General features: G+C 55.1%; 2 protein-coding genes across 2 annotated transcripts; both read left to right on the forward strand.

Moving 5' to 3' along the window:
- Positions 1–717: 717 nt before the first annotated feature.
- On the forward strand, positions 718–6746 carry LCAT (lecithin-cholesterol acyltransferase). Its single transcript, XM_054640867.2, has 6 exons — positions 718–961; positions 3358–3514; positions 3985–4100; positions 4442–4537; positions 4625–4849; positions 5605–6746. Exons 1-6 carry the CDS (start codon positions 808–810, stop codon positions 6225–6227), a joined length of 1371 nt encoding a protein of 456 aa, XP_054496842.1. The 5' UTR covers positions 718–807; the 3' UTR covers positions 6228–6746.
- A 706-nt stretch (positions 6747–7452) lies between these two features.
- On the forward strand, positions 7453–18594 carry MATCAP1 (microtubule associated tyrosine carboxypeptidase 1). The gene is made up of 6 exons (XM_054640865.2): positions 7453–7926; positions 11846–11989; positions 15927–16059; positions 16134–16439; positions 17192–17289; positions 17791–18594. The coding sequence occupies exons 1-6, from the start codon at positions 7516–7518 to the stop codon at positions 17953–17955; spliced, it is 1257 nt and encodes a 418-aa protein (XP_054496840.2). The 5' UTR covers positions 7453–7515; the 3' UTR covers positions 17956–18594.
- Positions 18595–18908: the final 314 nt, after the last annotated feature.

Raw genomic sequence — 18908 nt, forward strand, 5'->3', positions numbered from 1 at the left:
CCTGTCTGCCGTCCCACCCAGCAGTGCCCATCAGCGCCCCTGTCCCACCTCACACTTCCCGGGAGGAAGAAGACATCTTCCTTTCAGCAGGAGAATATGATTTTGCCCCATTCCTTGAGGTGTTCAAGGCCACGTTGGATGGGACTTGGAGCATCTTGGTCTAGTGCAAGGTGTCCCTGCCCATGGCAGGGGTTTGAAATGAGATGAACTTTAAGGTACCCAGTGCAGGCTGAAGCTGCAGGGGCTTCCCCCAGCTGGGACTGTCACAGAGGGAGCCTTCCAGTGGATACAGGCCAGGGGCCGTGCCCAGGATGGCCCTGGGGAACGTGGCACTGCCATGTGGCACAAGGAGCTGCCCAGATTTGTCTTTTCCCATCCCAACCCCTCCATCTTCTCCCAGATACCTGGGCCGCCACGCTGGCAGCACCAGCATCCCCTGGCAGGGCAGGAGGAGTGCAGAGGGGCAGGGAGTGAGCAGCCCTGGGGCATTACACAGCGGCAAGAACGTGGCAGCCACGTCCCCAGAACATGGCCAAAGGACACCGAGGCATCGGGAAGCTGCTGAACCTGCAGCACTGCTGAGCAGGGCTCTCAGAGCCCTAGGAACCCCCTGGCGCTGCTGGGCTGGTTTTGACAGGCCGTGGCTCGTCCAGAAGGCCAGTCCTTCGTCCCTCCCCGTCCCTCCTCCTCCTCATGGCCAGCCCCTCGCAGCTCTCCCCTCCCCTGCAGCCCGGGTGCCTCTTGGCTGGACCCGCGTTACGATCATAGACGGCTCTTTGGCCCGGAGCCGTGCGGAGGATCCCGGCCATGGGGAGCGGCGGCGCCGGGGCTGCGCTGCTGCTGCTGCTGCTCTCGCTGCTCCTGCAGCCCACGGCGCAGTTCTGGCTCTTCAATGTCCTCTTCCCACCCACCACCACCCCAGAAGCTCCCCCGACCAACAGCACACCGCCCGTGGTACTCGGTAAGGCGGCGCCGGTGCGGGCACCTGCGGGCTCTGGGCTGCCTCGGGCTGCCCTGCGGCCCCCCAAGCGGACAGTGAGGCTGGGGTCCTGTGCCACTGCTGGCTCAGTGGGGTTGGGCTGTGATGGGTCTTGCCTGTCTGGATTGGAGCCACCAAGCGAGGGTGTCACACAACTCCTCTGTCCCCTCCCATTCACCGAGCTGGCCATGCCCAGGTGGAGCCTTTTGGAGCTGAGGGGATAGACCGGGCACCCCAGAAAGCAAATGGGTCTCTGATATCTCACACCTGGCCCACAGAGTGTTTTAGGGCTTGTTTGTGTCTGGGGAACTCTGCTGGCAGAGGGACAGGGGCCGCAGCACAGCCTCTGGTGCCACTTCCCAAACAGGCTGCCACTGGTGCCGGGGGTGGATCCACCACCTCTCCCTTTCCTGAAGCCCACCCCATCCTGTGTCTGCTCCCATTCCCTGGAGATGGCAAAGTCATCCTCTGCTGCTGCAAAGAGGATCCATCTCACATCCCACCCAATGCCAACTCTGACTGGGGGCAAGCCAGCGGGAAGAGGGGCACAGGGAGATTAAAGGAGACGTGGGGGCATCATCTCAGGGAGGTGGAAGCAGCCACCACCAGCTGGTGCCTCTGTGCTGCATGGTTCTGCCTTCCTCTGCCACCACCAGGGACTTGAGCTCAGGTTTTGCCATGAAAACTGCTGAGCAGAGTGGGGGCTTTCCTCCTTTTTCTTGAATCATGATGAGTTTCCCTTGAAAAAAGAGAAGAGAAAAAGCAGAAGATCCCTCCCCGCTGCAATGCCAAGGGCTGACCCTGTGAATTCCCTTCCCAGGGGCATCAGGGGGCACAGGCCTCCATGTGCTGGGGTGGTCAGAAGACCCAGCTCACTGTCACTAGGTGCCTCTTTTGAGGATTACCTGTGACAGTCAGAGCATCTCCTTTTGTCCCCAGTGCCAGCCCCAGGCTGTGTCCCATGCCCAGATGCCCCTTGTGCCACCTGGCTGCCCCTCGTTCCACTCGGCATCCAGAGCCAACCCATCCCCCTGGGCCGGGCGTCCCAGAAACCCCCAGTGCCCTTGGGACCACTGATAACCCCTCTGCCCTCACAGAACTCCCTTAATAATTACCTAATGTCCTCTGGGAGGGGAGGCAGAGCTCAGAGCTGTGTGCCAGGGGCAGGGGGGTCCTGGCTGTGCACCTTCAGGAGCTGTCAGAGCAGCTCATGGTCCTGCTCCTCTTGCTGACCATCCCTTCTGCCCACTCCCTACCAGGGCTCCCCTACACCGGTCTGATCCCCACCCAGGTGCTTTGGAGACAGGATTAGACCCTCTCTGCACCCCTGGGGATGTGCCCCAGGCATGGAGGAGCTGTGAGGCAGGTTGAGGAAGGAAACTGCTACATCTCCTTCCCCTCTTGCATGGCACGAGGCACTGAAGGTCCACACCAGCCCCAGCCGTGTATTGCAGGCAAGTCCTTGGACCTGCTGGGGCCTTGGGATTTGTCACCTGGTGCTCCCATTCCACCAGGTTCACTGTCCCCTGCAGTCATTCACCTCTTGTCCTCACCCTCACAGTCAGTGCTGGCACCAGGGGCTGGCTCTTGGCTCCTGCACACAGCAGGGAAAGCTCTCCATGGTGTCTGGTCCCAGCACAGGCACAGCTCTCAGGACAGCAGCAGGACGGGTGTCCCATCCCTGCTGGGAGCCACACTGACACTCCCACAGGCAGATAAACACCCTGGTGACTGTCACCTTCCACTGAGGGTGGCCAGGGCACAAAAACGAACTTGCTTAAAGCCGTGCTGTGTTTCCTGCACACCATTCCCACTGAATTTCCACAGAGTTCAGTTACACTCAGCACTGAGCCCCGTCAGAGCTGCCTTGTTCAGCCTGTATGGAGAGTTTAAAGTTCAGGAAACTCTCCCTGGGAGCTCTGCACCCCTGAACTGACCACTACCCCCAGACAAGGTGTCAGGACTGCATTAGGAATGGGCAGCACGAATTTCTTCCCCCAGGCTGCAGCAAGGAGAGGAAGGTGGGAGCCCATCCAGGGAGGAGGGGGAGCAATGCAGGATGCTTTGTGCTGCTGGGGACTCTGAGCCAAGTGTGACAGCTCTGGGGGTCACCCCATGGAAACACAGCTCTAGGGGCTCCCAAGGATGCACTTTAGCACTGTTTTCATGCTCACTCAGCATCTCAGCTGCAAGCACCCTCTCTCCTGTGCAGAGCAGGTTGTTCTCCAGGGATGCTGCTCCAGCAGGTGCCCAGCCATCCCCAGGCAACCCCAGGGGAGCACTGCCCGGGGGTGGGGTGAGCACCAGGTAGGGCAGCCCCCAGGGTCAGTGGGATGGGGTTTGTAACTGGCTCTGCTCTCCCTCTGTGGTGCCTCCAGTGCCTGGGTGTCTTGGGAACCAGCTGGAAGCAAAGCTGGACAAGCCAGATGTGGTGAACTGGATGTGCTACCGTAAAACAGAGGATTATTTCACCATCTGGCTCAACCTCAACACCTTCCTGCCAGTGGGAGTTGACTGCTGGATCGATAACACCAGGTACCATCCAGCTCTAGCATGGGAGCTCCCTGGGGAAATGACCTACCAAGGATCTCCCTCCCCTCTCCTCCCCCTGGCCATGATTGGGCACACACGGAAAAAATGGGAGGACTGTGGGATTGTTTGGGAACACAAGTGACTGGCTGCTGCTCTGAGTGTCTGTCCCTTTCCCAAGTCCCTGCCATGTGCTCAAGCCCAGCCAGTCCACCCTGAGCACCCACTGGAGATGCTGCCAGCCTGCCTGGGGCCACAGGGTCAGGGGGCTGTGGCAGCTGGTTCCATCAGAGCCTCCTGTCCCAGGATGCCAGGAGAGCAGAAGGGACTCTGGCTGGGCTCCAGTGCACCTCACATCCACACAAGGCTTGGAAACAGCCAGGTCCAAGCCCTACCCAGTGATCTCCACCCCAGCCCTGTGTTCTCCATGGGGACATGGCTCTTCTGCCACCTCCTGTCCTGTCCTGTCCCCACAGGGTGGTGTACAACCGAACCTCTCGGAAAATGTCCAATGCCCCAGGGGTGCACATCCGCGTTCCTGGCTTTGGCAAGACCTATTCTGTGGAATACCTGGATCAGAGCAAGCTGGCAGGTGAGAGGAGGAGAGACCAGAGGGTCAGGGGATCCCACGTGCTCCCTGCAAATGCGGAGGTGTCCCTGTATCTCCAGCAGGGACTGGTTCTGCAGAGAGCCCAGGGCACTGGCACTGAGGGACATTAGCCTGGGGGACACACTCCAGCTGGGTGCTGGCAGGGAGCACCCCATCCTTGACCCCAGGACTCAGTGGGATGCACGGAATCACTACATCTGGCTGGAACCACTGGGCTACAGGGCTTACCAGGGAACATTTTGACCATGACCAGGACCAGAATGGAAAAAGCTTGACAAGAGAAGACCACAGACCTAATTCCCACTTGTTCCCTCTGCCCACAGGCTACCTGCACACCATGGTGCAGAACCTGGTCAACAACGGCTACGTGAGGGACAAGACGGTTCGGGCAGCCCCCTACGACTGGAGGGTTGGACCCCGTAAGTCTGGGGGTTGTGGCCAGGCCCCCCATGCTCAGAGGGAAGCAGGATGACCCTCATGCCATCGTGCTCCCCTCTTGTCCACAGAGGAGCAGCCCGAGTACTTCCAGAACCTGAAGGCGCTGATCGAGGACATGCACGACGAGTACCAGCGACCTGTGTTCCTCATCGCACACAGCATGGGCAACCTGCATGTCCTCTACTTCCTGCTGCAGCAGACACAAGCCTGGAAGGATCAGTACATTGGGGGCTTCATTTCCCTGGGTGCCCCCTGGGGAGGCTCTGTCAAGCCCCTGCGTATCCTGGCATCCGGTGGGTGACTCCTCGTGTGCAGCCACCTCTTTGTTTTCCTTCCCTCCTGCAGAAATGGAAGGGTGGTGGTGGGCAGGGAAGGAGCAGACTGGTGAAAGAGGTGGGGGACCCCGTTCTTGTTTAGCCTCTTTGCAGCCCAGAAAGCCACAATCACTTGCCTAATGCTGACAGCCCAGGATATCTCCAAGTCACAAGTCCAAAACTGCATGAGATTAAAAATCATGTGCTTGAAGGTTTTAACATCTGGCCCCTTGCATCACCCTTAAGTCACCTGCTAATATTTTTCTCTGTTGCCACAAGAGCCAGAGATATTTTTAAGGTCGTCTGCAGTCATTTCATGGTCTTAGGACTCCAGACACACCAAAAAATACCAAGGTTTGAAGGAAACATGCAAATTGGCCTCTTACTACTGCTTGCTCCTGTCCCTGCAGGTGTGGTGGTGCCAGGGTTGCAGGGAATGTTCAGGGCTGGGTTGGTCTGTGCCATCACACACCCAGGTTTGTCTCCACTCAGGCCCTCTGAGCAGCTAGAGATGTGGAGAGAAGAGTTTGGAAGGCTGTTCTTGATATCTGCAGGCAGGGGGGTAAGGAGAGGACGTAAGGTTATGGGCAGGGGAAGAGCTGAGCTGCAGAAGGCCAGGGGACAGTGGTGAGTCACTGTGGGGAGCGCTGATCCCAGCCCAGCTCCCAAAGGCTCCAAAGTCTGTGTGGGGACATTGTGGTGCCATTTGTGACGAGCCCTTGCGTGTCCCGCAGGTGACGAGCAGGGCATCCCACTCATGTCCAACATCAAGCTCCGTGAGGAGCAGCGCATGACCACTACCAGCCCCTGGATGTTCCCCACCACCCTGGCCTGGCCCGAGAGCCACGTCTTCATCTCCACTCCCTCCTACAACTACACCTACCGCGACTACCGGCGCTTCTTCACCGACGTCAACCTGGAGGATGGCTGGTACATGTGGGAGGACATGAAGGACTTGTTGAAGGATTTGCCCCCTCCTGGGGTGGACACGTACTGCCTCTATGGCACAGGCTACCCCACGGCAGAGACTTACATTTATGATGAGCGTTTCCCCTATGAGGACCCCGTGGATATAATTTATGGTGACGGGGATGACAGTGTCAGCACACGCAGCTTGGAGCTGTGCAAGCGGTGGCGGGACCAGCAGAAGCAGAAGGTGTTCGTCCAGGAGCTGCGAGGTGCCCACCACTTCAACATGATCTTCAGCAACCTGACCCTCAGTTACATCAACGAAATCCTGCTGGGGAGCAAAGAGGAGCAGGGGGAGCCAGGGCAGGCGAGGTCCAGCCCAGAGGCTGGGAAGTTGGGGAAGATCCTCCGTGAACACAAGGCGCGTAAGGAGCCTAAAAAGAACTGAAAGGAGGGAGGGCCAGCTTCCCTCCATGATGGTCGGCACCACAAACTGCCGTGCAGGGGAGCAAAGGACTTGGAGCTGAGTTTGGAAGGAAAGTGAGCAAGACCAACAGCTCAGGTGGATGGGCTGGCACCCAATTCCACACTGATTGGTTCTTCTTTCAGGAATGGTGATTAATTTTACTTCAGAGGCTTGTCACTTCCCACCAGCGGGTGGATAATTAACCATGCTGCCAGCTCATTAACATCACACTTGTGAATTCCAGTGTACACACAAGCCCTTGTTGCTAGCAAGCCATTTTTAGGCACTTTAGAGGCTGTGGACCTGTGGTACTGTAGCTTCTGCTCACTTGGGACAGAGCAACTCACTTAAGAAGAGCAGGCTCTGACTTACCAGGTGGTCACAGAGGTAGCATGGGGGTAGCACAGTAGGTGTGGCTTACAGAGCAGCGAGCTAGGCTCCTTGGGCAAGACCAACTCGAAATCAGCAGATTTACAAAATAATAAACACACTTTGCTTCTATATGCTGAGCCTGCCTTGTCCTTCAGAGCCGGACAGTCCTTCAGAGCCGGACAGAAGCCAGCCATAACCACAAAGTGAGGTGCTTGCTGCTTGCAGGCACTCCGGGAGACAGAGCTTTGGGAAAAACTGCAAGGCCAATGATGCAGCTGGGGTTGGTGATGTGACCAGGGCTGGCAATATCATGTGGGTGACAATGTGGTTGGGGTTGGTGACATAGGGTTGGTGGTGCTACTGGAGCATGATGCAACTGGTGCTGGCAGAGCAACTGGGATGGAAATGTAACTGGCCTTGGAAATGCAACTGGGACCGGCGAGTTGGTGACACAACTTGGGGTGGCAATGCAGCCAAGGCTGGAGATGCAAACAGGGTGGGGATGCAGCTGGAGACTGGGGATGCAGCCGGGGTTGCAATACAAATGTGGTGACACAGCTGGGGTTGACCACGCAACCGAGGCAGCAATGCAGCCGGGACAAGCAGCAATGCAACCGGGATGGGCTGTGCCTCCGGGCCTGGTGATACCGCCGGGGCTGGGGCCGGGCTGGGGCTGGGGCCGCTCCCGGGGCTGGCGGTGCCGCCGCGCCCGCCCCGATCCCGCGGCGCGGAGCGCTGCGCTAGGGGCGGGGCTCTCCCTCTGCGCTGCTCTCCCATTGGCTGCGGCGCGCCGGGCGCGGCGCCGATTGGCGGGCGGCGGCGCGTGCTGGGGGCGGAGCCGGCGCAGCCCCGGTGCCGGCCCGGTGCCGCCGCGCTGGAGGCCGCGGGCTCGGCGCCGATGGGCTCGGGGGCCGCCATGGGCTCGGGGGCGGCCGGCGGGCCGGGCCATGGCGCGCCGCTCTGCCCCTGCCCGTCCCCGCCGCCGCCCCCCGCGCCGCGCTGCCCGCGGGGAAGCCGCCGGCTCTCGGAAACCGGGGCCGGGGCGCGGCGGAGCGAGGGCGCGGCGGGGCGCGGGGGGCTGCGGGCCGCCGCCTCGCTGCCGCACATCGCGCGGGGCCGCGGCGAGGAGGGCGGCGGGCGGCGCAGCCCCTGCCTGCTCGTGGCGCTGCGGCCGCGGAACGTGGAGGCGGAGCGGGAGCGCTTCTTCCGCGCCAGCTTCGCCTACGACCCGCAGTTCGAGTACGCGGAGCCGGTGCCCGCCGCCGTCCTGGACAAGTACGGGGCCGCCTCCGACCGCTTCGTGGCTCAGGTGAGGCGGGGCCGGGGAAGGATGCTCGGCCTGGGAAGAGGAGGAGGAGAAAGGAGGGACCGGTGTGGGATGGAGCCTGGTGGGGCTGGCCAGGAGATGGTCCATGGTCATGGAATTCTGGAATGGTTTGGGTTGGAAGGGGTTTTAAAGACCGTCTAATTACCCCACACACCCTGCTGCCATGGACAGTGACATCTTCCACCAGATCGGTTGCTGCAAGTCCCATCCAACATGGCCTTGAACATTTCCAGCGATGGGGCAGCCACAGCTTCTCTGGGCAGCCTGTGCCAGGGCCTCAGCACCTTCACAGGGAAGAATTTATTACTAATATCCAGCCTAAAACCACCCTCAGTCAACTTAACACCATTCCCCCTGGTCCATGTGAAACCTGGCCTTCTTTCCCTCCCAGATGGTGCCCAATCCCTCTCCCCTTAGCACCTTTGATATCCTGCCTTCATTACACTCACCCTGTGATTTCTTAAACCTCAGGTTTTAGTGGCCTCACCTACCTGCAGGAGTGGTACCTGCTCCATGGTGACAGGGGTCATGCTGCTGCTGGGTGATGCCAGGTTGGATGGGGCTTGGAGCAACCTGGTCTAGTGGAAGGTGCCCCTGCCCATGGAGGAGGATTGGAACTAAATGATCCCAAATGTCCCTTTCCACCCAAACCAGTCTGTGTTTCTATGCTCAAACTGGCTCCTGCTTATGCTGGGAGCTGTGCTCCATCAGGGACACCTTGCTGGCATGCTTCTGCACTTGTTGCTGTAGAACTAACAGCAGAGGAGCTGGAGCACATGGGTGATAGCATGGGAAGTGCTCCTTAGCCTGAATTACCTGGTGGTTAAGTCTGGCTTGTTTTCTGGAAGACCTAAAGGTTGTCCAGTGCAGCAGCATCCTTAAGGCATCAACAAACATGGTCAGTAATGATATTAATTGGTGAAGACTCCACTTAAGGAGTCTGTATTATTTTGTTTAACCCATGTTTCCATGGCTTATACACTACTGAAACATTTCTGAGTTGCTCTCTGCCATGGGGATGGCACTGAGAAAACAGCTCCTGGTCATTCATCAGGAGAAAAGAAGTAGGAGTGTGCTTCCAGGGTGCTGTGCCCTCAAACAAGCCTTTGGTGGCTGCAGGAGTAGAGCTGCTCTGTCCCTTCAGCCTGTGCCTGGAGCTGGAGCCTGGCTGTGTCCCAAAACCAGTTTGCACCTGGGAGTGAGCATCCTGCCTCTAGGAAGAGCATCCTTTCTGCCACATGAACCAGTGAGCTGATAAAAACCCCCTCTTATCCCAAATTCAGGCTGGCACACTGGAGGTATTTCTTTGCACCTCTCAGTCAGGAGTTACTTATTCAAATAACAACTTCCTCACTGATTTATTTATTGTTGTTTGAATGTTTCCTTTTCCTGCATCACTGCCCATGCCTCTACCTGGATTATTATGCAGATGATTGAGGCCCTTTCTGCACACAGCTTTCTGAGCAGTTTGTCATTCCCAGTGTGTGCCATACCTCTGCCCCACATGAACTGGTGCCAGTGAGGCTCTTGCAGGGGAGACACTCTGACGCCTGCAAAGACCTCTCAGCTTTTGGCATTTCCCTCCTGTATTTTATTCCTTGAGACTTGCACTAAAATGAGTTGCTCAGAGCTCTTTCTCCCTATGCTTTTTCCTTTGGTGCAGTTGGCTTGCTGCAGAGTAAAAGATGAATAATTGAGATTATTTTTCTCTGGGCGGTGCTTTGAATGAATGGAATGAAGGTTTGTAACCACTGTGGATTCTGGAAGCTTTTGCAGGAGATACTAAGTGTTGAGTGTTTCTGCCAATGTTTCTCCAGGTTTTCTGTGAGGCTGGGATGGGACAGCATTCATGGCACTGTTCCTCTGCTCTTGCCCTGCAGTAACCTCCTTCCAGTCTCTTTTATTTTGGGAAGTATTTTTCATTGGTAGCTAACTCTTAGCTATAAACTAAGCTTTTATTTTCAAAGACCTTCATTAATCATGGAGATTAAACAAATAAGACATTTTGCTAAGTCAGCATCCTTGGACATGAGCAGACAAACCAACACCAGCTCCCTGCTTCCAGCTGCTCTGCATGTGCTTGGGGGGTTATTTTATTTTCTTAATAGAAAACTTAAATAAGCCAGGAGGATTCTTCCAGCCCTGTGGAGGCTCATCACCCTGGAGATCACATCCCTGGTTTGCCATGTGAATTTGAGTGGCACCAGCACAGAGCTGGAGGATTTGTTGTCCCACTGCGTATGTTGGGTGCATGATCTGGGGATGCTCAGGACATTGGAATCTCAGGAATTTTGCTCACCAGGATGTGCTCTGAAGGTCAGGAAGGAGCTCTCTGGTTGTGTTACTCCTGGGCACCAGCTGTGCTGGGTTTCTCTTGGCTCAGTGATTTGGGTCCTCTGGGAGGAGAGAGAGCAAGTGGCTGACAGGGGTGGGAGGATGAAAGGTTGTTTTTCTCCAGTGGTCAGCTAAAGGTACCTTGCAGTGCTGTAAAAATGAGTCTGATTGTTCAGCAAACAAAGCAAAAAACCCCAAAACCCCCCACCCCAGCACCCCAGAAAACAAAACTGACAGCAGAAAAACTGTGCACAGCTTCTCCTGGAAAGACTCAGTAAATGACTTGAGAATAAAAACCAGCTGTGAAAACTGCCCAGGGAAGGAAAATCAGGACCTTCTGCAGGGGTAGAGGAGGTTGCTCACCAGATGCAGACCTAAAGCCCCTCTTAGGATCATAGAATTGTTTAGGTGGGATAAGACCCTTAAGATCAAGTCCAGCTGTTACTTAAGCACTGCCAATCCCACCACTAAACCACGTCCCCAAGTGCCACATCTACATCTTTTAAATGCCTCCAGGAATGGTGACTCCACCTCTGCCCTGGGCAGCCTGTTTCAATGCTTGACAACCCTTTCCATGAAGAAATTTTTCTGATATCCAACCTAAACCTCCCCTGGCAGAACTGGAGCAATTTCCTCTTTTCTTATGGGGTGTTGGATGATTTGAGCACCAGTACTGGTGGTGAGCACACATCTTCTGATCCTGGGTAACCTTAGGGACTAGGGAGAGACAACAAGTGGTCCAGGGCTGGGAAGCTTGGCAGCAGCCCAGCCAAGTTTGCAGAGGCAATAAAATTGCTGGAAAAACTCCAGAACTGGTTAAAAGTCATCTGATTTGGAATATGTACTAATATAATATTAATATAATATCTAATATTAATATATTAATATATATTCCAATGGCTGGAGAAAGTAATTGCTCGAAAATGTCTGCAATGGAAGCACACTTTTTTGGGGAGGAAATGGGCTAATAAATGTTCATATTTTATAGATGCTCCATCAATGTTAATGTGAATAATGGAGCACGTGATGCTTTTATTAGAAAGCTGCTGGGTGTACAGCAGGCTGGTGTGCTGAGCTGCTGTTTGAGGCAGCATCACTGCAGAGGGTGATGCACAGCCTCACTGCTGCGTTGGAATTCAGCCCTGGAGTAAGAAACTCTGGGGGTAAAAAGCAAGCTCAGAAGCTGGAGATCTTTGTGCAAGCACTGGAGTTTGCAAGGAGAACTAAAAGCAGAAAAGATTGAAAATAATCATGGATTTAACCACGCTGCGACGATGCAGTTTCTCTTCTGCTTTGCCCCATTTCTGCAAGAGATGCCTGCAAGGGTGACAGAAAGCAGAAGGAATATGCTGTGGGTGATGCTGATTGTGTGAAGTGTCTGTCTGTCCTGGTAGCCACCTCCAGCCAGCTCAGTCTTCTTGGTTTTTTAGGTCGTGCAAAACCACGTGGTATTTTAGAGGGGTTAATCGGGGTCGCCTTCACTGGGTTTGTTGCATGTGGGATTTTAGGCTGTATTTGTAAGCAAGGAGGTGTTTGTGCTTATGTTTGTACTTTCTGTGTGCCACAGGCCATCAGGATCATCCGTGCTGTGCTGGAGAAGTACGGGACCTACGAGAGCTTCGAGGTGGCCACGGGCGGGCGGCTGCTGAGCAAGTGCCAGATCTGGTCTGTGATCCGAAAGTACATGCAGAAGGAGGGCTGTGTGGGAGAGGTAATCCACATCCCTGCTTTATCACTTGTAAAACACAGCAAAATATTTATTTTCTGATAAAAAGGACTCTGATTAAGAAATGTTTTGGTTACAAAGAGGAAGCTTTCCTGCTCCGAGCAGTGGTGTCCTTTCACCTCCAGCTTCACCATACTCCAGCTTTAGGACTTGGGTGCTGGTTCCCCACAAACTTCCTGTGATGTTTTCCATGTGTATCTCCCTTCTGTGCTTGAGAGAGAGGGAGCAGCTGCTGCTTGTCTGCATGGCCATGCCAGGAGCCTTTTGCTGCGTGCATGAGGCATCAATTACTGTTGGGAAGTCATTTCTTGCTGTTGGCAGTGGGAGGACAGACTTCTCTGAGTTAACCCACATGTCCAAAAGCAAACCCATGAGCTGCCTTAACCCACATGTCCAAAAGCAAAGCCAGGGGAGGAGATTTCCTGCTGTCCTGCAGGACATACAGGTTATGGTGCTTTGAAACCCCAGGCTTGGGTTTTAAGGCTGGGAAATACGTGGTTAAGATACAACAGTAGCCACGTGGGATGGAGCCAGGGGAGAAGTTCAACATCTCCTAACCTGGTTTCTCTGCACTCCCTGCAGCATCCAGCATGGAGCATGCCACAGCTGCCATTAAGGAGCTTTTTTTATCCCTTCTGCCAGCAAGGTGTGGGCAAAACACTTTCACTGTCCTGGGTTCAAAGTCTGAGAAGGATTTCTGGACCTGGCTTTGTGTGGGTTGGCTTGCAGGGCTCCCTGGGGTTTTTGGCTGCAGGGCAGGGACTGCGCAGTGCTGGCTGGTGTGGGGGCTTCCTCACCACTGCTTCTTGGCCAGACTCTATTTCCTATCTCTGATTTTTCACCTCTGTCTCCAAAGAGGGTTATTGGTGAGCATTTCTCCAAAGTATCACCTCACCCAGTGGTACCCAGTGCATTCCATGCAGGGAAAGCAGGAATGAGTACTCCCCTGAGGTCCTTCCTGCCCAAGGATATTTCATTTCCTTCTCAAACACCCTTGGTTTGCCCTGATGCCTCCTGAGGATGTTCCTGGCATGTGGATTTGGCACCTTGGTCCTCCTAAGCCTTTGCTTGGGACAGAACAGATTTCTGCAGATGTTTCCCTATAATTCATCTGCCTTTGAGTGCCCAGAGCCAGTCCCAATACCCAGCCAAGCAGCTGCCAGTCTTACAGACCTGCACTTACACCTTGCTAGTTGAGCTCTATCTCTTGGGTTTATTAATTGATCAAATACAGCTACTCTGTTCTCCATTAATTGAGCCCTGGCTGGGCAAAAAGCCATTGATTTTCTTACGTATTGGTGTACAACTGGCTTCCTTCCAGCCCTGTGTAGTTGTCCCTGGGCTCAGAGGTGCTGGACTCAATGAACCCTGTGGGTCCCTTCCAGCTCAGGACATTCTGTGATTCAAGGCAACGCAGAGTTCAGTCACTGTTTGCACGTCGGTGGGGCTGTTTTATCTGGGGCCTTTGATAAGTGCTTTGGAAACAATGAAAGCATTGGTTTGTTCCTTTCTGTCCAGTGGAAATTTTGCTGGATGTGTCTGGGGTAGAAGAGAGAAGGGTTTCACCTGCTCTCGATACAGCCACGTTGGCAGAACTTGCTCCCTGTACAACACCAAAACTTGTTGAGACTTCTGCATCACTGATAATCTCACACGCTGTCAGGGAGCTGGGTGGTTTCAGGTTGTGTCTCCCTCCCTGCACCTGTATCTCTGATTCCTGACTTTCACCATCTGTGTCTGTTCTGCCGTGCCCTTTGCTTCCCTGATCCGTACTAATCGTGGTGGCTTGCTCAAAAGAGAAGAACCTCCTGTGGGATAGTGTTAGCCCAGAGCACAGCATGGTGTGTCCCTGCCCAGGGGCAGCCCTGGCAGGCAGCGTGGCCAGGCTGGTGCAGCCCCTGCAGCTGCCCTTTGTCCCCAGCACCGATCAGCAAAGGCAGGATCCCGCTCCCAGCACCGCTCCTGGGTAAGTGCTCGTGCTGGAATTAAATTTATGCCCTCAAAAGCTGCTTTGTTGGAGTCCAAGCTGCAGATCCTGAAGCTCTTCTGCTTTTCTTCTGACTTAGGACAGACATGATGCTGCCAGAGGTTTCCATGTGGATTTCAGTGGGCTCACAGCTTGCAGCAGAGAAACACCTGGCCCCACTGGTAAGTGCTGCATGGCAATCCCTGGGGTTGTAGAGTGTTGTCAGCATAAACAGTGCTAGCTGCTGTCTCTTGGGATCCCATCAATGGCCTCCCTCTACCTCTGAGCTGCTTGCTCAGTGTCAGAGGTCCTGAGCAATGCCAGGAGAGACAGGAACCCATACCCCAGTGCCATGGGGACCACCAGAAGCCTTCCCTTGGTTCCTTGGGATGAGCTCTTTCTCCATCAGTGCATCACAAAAGCTGAGCAAAACCATGGACCACAAGGATGCACTGGGGATGCTGCTCAGAATGAGAGAGGTCACAGACCTGGAGAGCTGGTCCTGCTGCTCTTTGGCTGGAGTTGCAGCCCTTGTTGTACCTGCCAAGCTGGAGGATCTCAAAATAAGGCAAGTGGTGCTGCTCAGCAGGATGAGGTTTTGTAGCAGGAGAAGGGCTGCCAGTGGGCAGCATAAGAAGCTGTGGTTTCTGGCACTGTCCAGAGTCCCTTTCCATTGCTCCTGGATGGCTGGTTCTGCATGAGGAGTCAGAGGTGAAATGACAAGGCTCAGCACTGGAGGGATTCCTTTTCACACTGATATATTTTAACCCAGGTAAGCAATTGCACTGTAAGTATTTGATGCTGTTTGTTTGCCCAGTGGTGGACTCTGTTAGGCTGCACTTTTGGCTTTCATAATAATAATAAATCTGACTTCAAGCAAACCAATTCAGTCTCCTCTCTTTTTTTTTAATAAGAGAAGAATTGTCATGTTGTAACACAGGCACATGCTTTCATCCTGAAAAGTGTCAGTTGTGAAATAACAGGTGGTTTATAGAGTTAATAGGTATGTAGGGGATTTTGATTGCTATCCTGAGGTTTGCCACTGCCAAACCTCAGATACAAGAGCTCCAAGCGACCATTCCTGGTGATGCTGCAGCTTTGAGTTGCTGCAGATCTGAAGTCGAGTGCTCAGAAAGTGCTGCTGGCTGGCAAGTTAACTTCTGGTGAGCAGCTCTCTTGGCTCCAGCACCTGTGACAGCAAAGTTTCTCAAAATACCATTTTCTCTGTATAAAAATACTGAATAGCCCTACACATGCAATGCCCATCCCTGCTGTGAATTGTGGCCAGCACATTCGGTTCCTCCTGTGAGGGTGGACTGGCTTGGAGCCATCCTCACTGCTCATGTCTTGAAGCCTCAAATGAGAGAATCTGTGGAGAAGTCCTTGAAAATGGAGCCAAAACCTTGGATCCCTCAGGAGATGTTTCTTGGGGAGTGCAGAGCCATTACAAAGCTGTTGGGTGCTGTTGGGTGTTCAGAGTGGGGTTGTTTTGATGGCCAAAGTTACTGCCCCATCCCATTGCCAGTGGGGATGCAGAAGGGGGACCAGGCAGCTCTCCAGAGGATGTCCATCCTGTGTGGCCACAAAGGGCTGGGGAGCCCATGGGAACAAGCTGGGGAGGTGATGCTGGAGCCAGAGGGGCACTGCAAGAGGCTGCCCAGGAGCTGCCTGCTCCCCCCACAGTGCCTGCTCAGCTTTGTTGGCTGTAAAGAGATTAAAGGAGCTACTTCATCCCTGCATGAGATCATCTCTCTCCTCTCATTATCCCCCCACCCCCAGTGGCTCTTGCTGTCTGTCATTCCTTTGGGGAGCTGCAGCACAGCCCAGTGATGGTGCAGCAGTGCCAAACAGCACCATCCATGGTGTCAATGGATATTTCTGACCATCTGCCACCATCTCAGCCTGTGCTGAGAGCCAAGCCCCGCTCATGGCCGTGTCCTCCTCCTCCTCCTGCAGGTGGTGGTGCAGCTGACCGATGACCTCCTGTCGCAGGCAGTGATGATGGTGGAGGACAGCCGGCCCACGCTGGCCATCAACCTGGCCGGAGCCCGGCAGCACTGGCTGGAGGGGATGCTGCGCCACGAGATCGGTCAGCTGGGCTGCTGTGGGCGGGGGCAGAGCTGGGGGACGCTCTGGGCATTCACTCCTGTCCCCTCTCCCCAGGCACCCACTACATCCGGGGGGTGAACAACACGCGGCAGCCGTGGCACAGCTCCGAGGGCCGCAAGCAGTACAGCCTGAAGCCCGCCAACCCCACGGAGGAGGGCCTGGCCAGCCTGCACAGCGTCCTGTTCCGCAAGCAGCCCTTCCTGTGGCGGGCTGCCCTGCTCTACTACACCATCGAGAGGGCCAGCCACCTCTCCTTCTCTGCCCTCTTCCAGGACCTGGAGCAGTACGTGCAGGATGCTGGGGTCCGGTGGGAGTACTGTGTGCGGGCAAAGCGGGGCCAGACGGACACCTCACAGCCAGGTACCACTGGGGGGGTCAACTGAGCTTTGGGAAGAATTCTATTGACTTATCATATATATTTCTTTTTTGTTGTTTTAAGAAAAAACAGAGTGTGGTATGTTCTGCTGCTGTGTAGGTTAAGCATCACCAGTCCTGTAGAGTGTGAGTTGGCACAGGCAGCCAGAACAGGCACAAACTCATGGCTAGAACACAAAAAGTAAATTTATTTGCATTACCTCGCTGACTGGGGGATCCCCAGAGCAACACCCAACACCTGGGCAGAGGAACACAAGATCAAAGGGTCACCAGCCTGCTGTTCACAAGCTTATCAAGAGTTACACCCAGGTGCAAGGTCACTTGAGCAATTTACAATCCTCCAGATTAGAGTTTTGTTTTTAACCCTTTCCTCCCAACACAGCCATAGCCCCCAGTCCCTGTATCCCTCTCCATGGGAGTGGCACAAGCTCTTGGGGAAGCAGCAGGGGAAGGAGAAGAAACATTTGGTTACATTTGGTTACATTTGGATTCCTGCAGTGGTTTATCCTTTGAAAAAATTACTTGGGGATTACTTGGGAAGTATCCCAGTAGGGTCTGTGGCTCTGGCTGCACCCGGCTGCCTCCCCAGTGGTCACCCCTTGGGACCTGGCAGTCCTGAGCCCTGGCACACTCGTGGGCAGTGCCCACATTCTGGTTATTGTGGTCAGCAAACGTTCAGGCAAGGGGAGGGTGGTGGAAGCCAGGAGCCCTCTCCCAGGCCTTTTCTGCTGCTCCAGGCTGTTTCAGTAAGGACCAGGTGTACCTGGACGGGATTCTCCGCATCCTGCGCCATCGGCAGACCATCGACTTCCCACTGCTGGCTGCCCTTGGAAAGGTAAGAGCCAGGGTGAGGGTGGGCAGGGGGTGGCTGATCCCACAATCCCATCCCACCCCAAAGTTCACACAGGCACCCTGAATCGCGTGGCTTCCCAAAAACCAGCCCTTGCTTGGCAGCCCTTCAGCTCTTTGTCTTTCCCTGAGCTCATGGATCTCTGTGTACCAGGGAAAGGCTGTGCTGGGTAGGATGCAAGGAAGGACAGGACAATCCATAATCCTCTGTGGGAGACTTTCGGGAAGAGGCTTAACCCAGCAGGTTAAGCCTTTCTGGCCCTTGGCCACAGCAGTCCTGCTGTCACCTGTCCTTGCAGTGACCGAAAATTACCAAACCCACAAATCCTTGCAAATCCCACACCCCCAGCAGCTCTCCTACTGCCTCCCCACAAGCAGCAGGGATGTTCGGACTGACCCAGGGTGGCTGCAAGGGCACCAGATGCCCCCCATGGCACCTGCCAGGGTTTGGGGTGGAGGGGACTGACCCCCATCTCCTTCCTTCCAGGTGTCCTATGAAGATGTGAATCGGCTGAAGGAGTTCGGGGTCCTGGAGAAGGCTCGCATCCCCCACTTCATGCAGGACCTGGAGCGGTACATGAAGCAGCTGGATCACATTGTCACCACCAATGGCCTGAACGAGGAAGAGCTGGAGCAGCTGCTGCCTGACTGAGGGGCACCCCCTGAAGCAGCACCCCAGGGGTGTAACTGGTGCTGTTTACTGGGTTTTACTGGGGCTGGAGTGGAGGGCAGAGCCCGAGGCGGGCGCTGTGCATGTAGCGCTGTGTAGGGTAGCGCGGCCAAGGGCCCGTGTGGTTGTGTTGATGTGTCCCCTGCATCCTCCCTGTGTATTTTGGGGATGCCTATGCTGCTCCACCTGGCTTTGGGGAGCCAGACAAGAGGGTTCAGGGAGAGTGAGGGCAGAGTTGGGGCGATGTGCTGGTCCCCGAGTGCAGAAGGCTGTGCTGGGGGAGTTGCAATGGGGGGATTGCTGTAGGGTACCAGGAGTGCTCCCAGCACTGTGGGGGCACCTACTTGGGGCCAGAGACAGGGCTGGGGGCTCTGGGCTGTGCCTGGCAGGGAATAAGGGCTGCACTGCACCCACAGATCGCCCCATGGATGCCTTTTCCACTCCCCACCCCATCCCTCATGTCCTCCACCAGCAGCAGGAAGGACTTGAGTCCCCCATTACCAATCTCTGCCCAGCTCTGCACCCCAGCTATGGCCACCCTGCCTGGCTTTGAGGACTCAGGGTGGGGACTGGGTTTGATGTTAGGAAAAAAGTGTGTAATAAAGGTGATGTAATGGAAAAGACGTGTGGGCAAAAGGTTGTGGATAGCATCGAAACCCTGGCTGGCACCACTGTGAACACCCACTGTGCCTCTTGCTGGCACAGGCAAAGCTGCATAGTCTGAACTGGTGTGTCAGGGGCTGGAAGGGGTCATGGACTGTGACAAACAACATACTGGACAAGGACATCAGTACATCAAATCAGGCAAAAGTAAAAACTGCCCTGTTCCTGGTCTTTAACACATGAGCTCTGGAGCAGTCATGGCACCCCTGGGAGTACCCTCTTAAGAGAAAACAAAACAAAACCCAAACCAAACAAACCCCACAGCTTCTTGT

Source organism: Agelaius phoeniceus, chromosome 12 (genome assembly GCF_051311805.1).
Source record: "Agelaius phoeniceus isolate bAgePho1 chromosome 12, bAgePho1.hap1, whole genome shotgun sequence".
NCBI lineage: Eukaryota > Metazoa > Chordata > Aves > Passeriformes > Icteridae > Agelaius > Agelaius phoeniceus.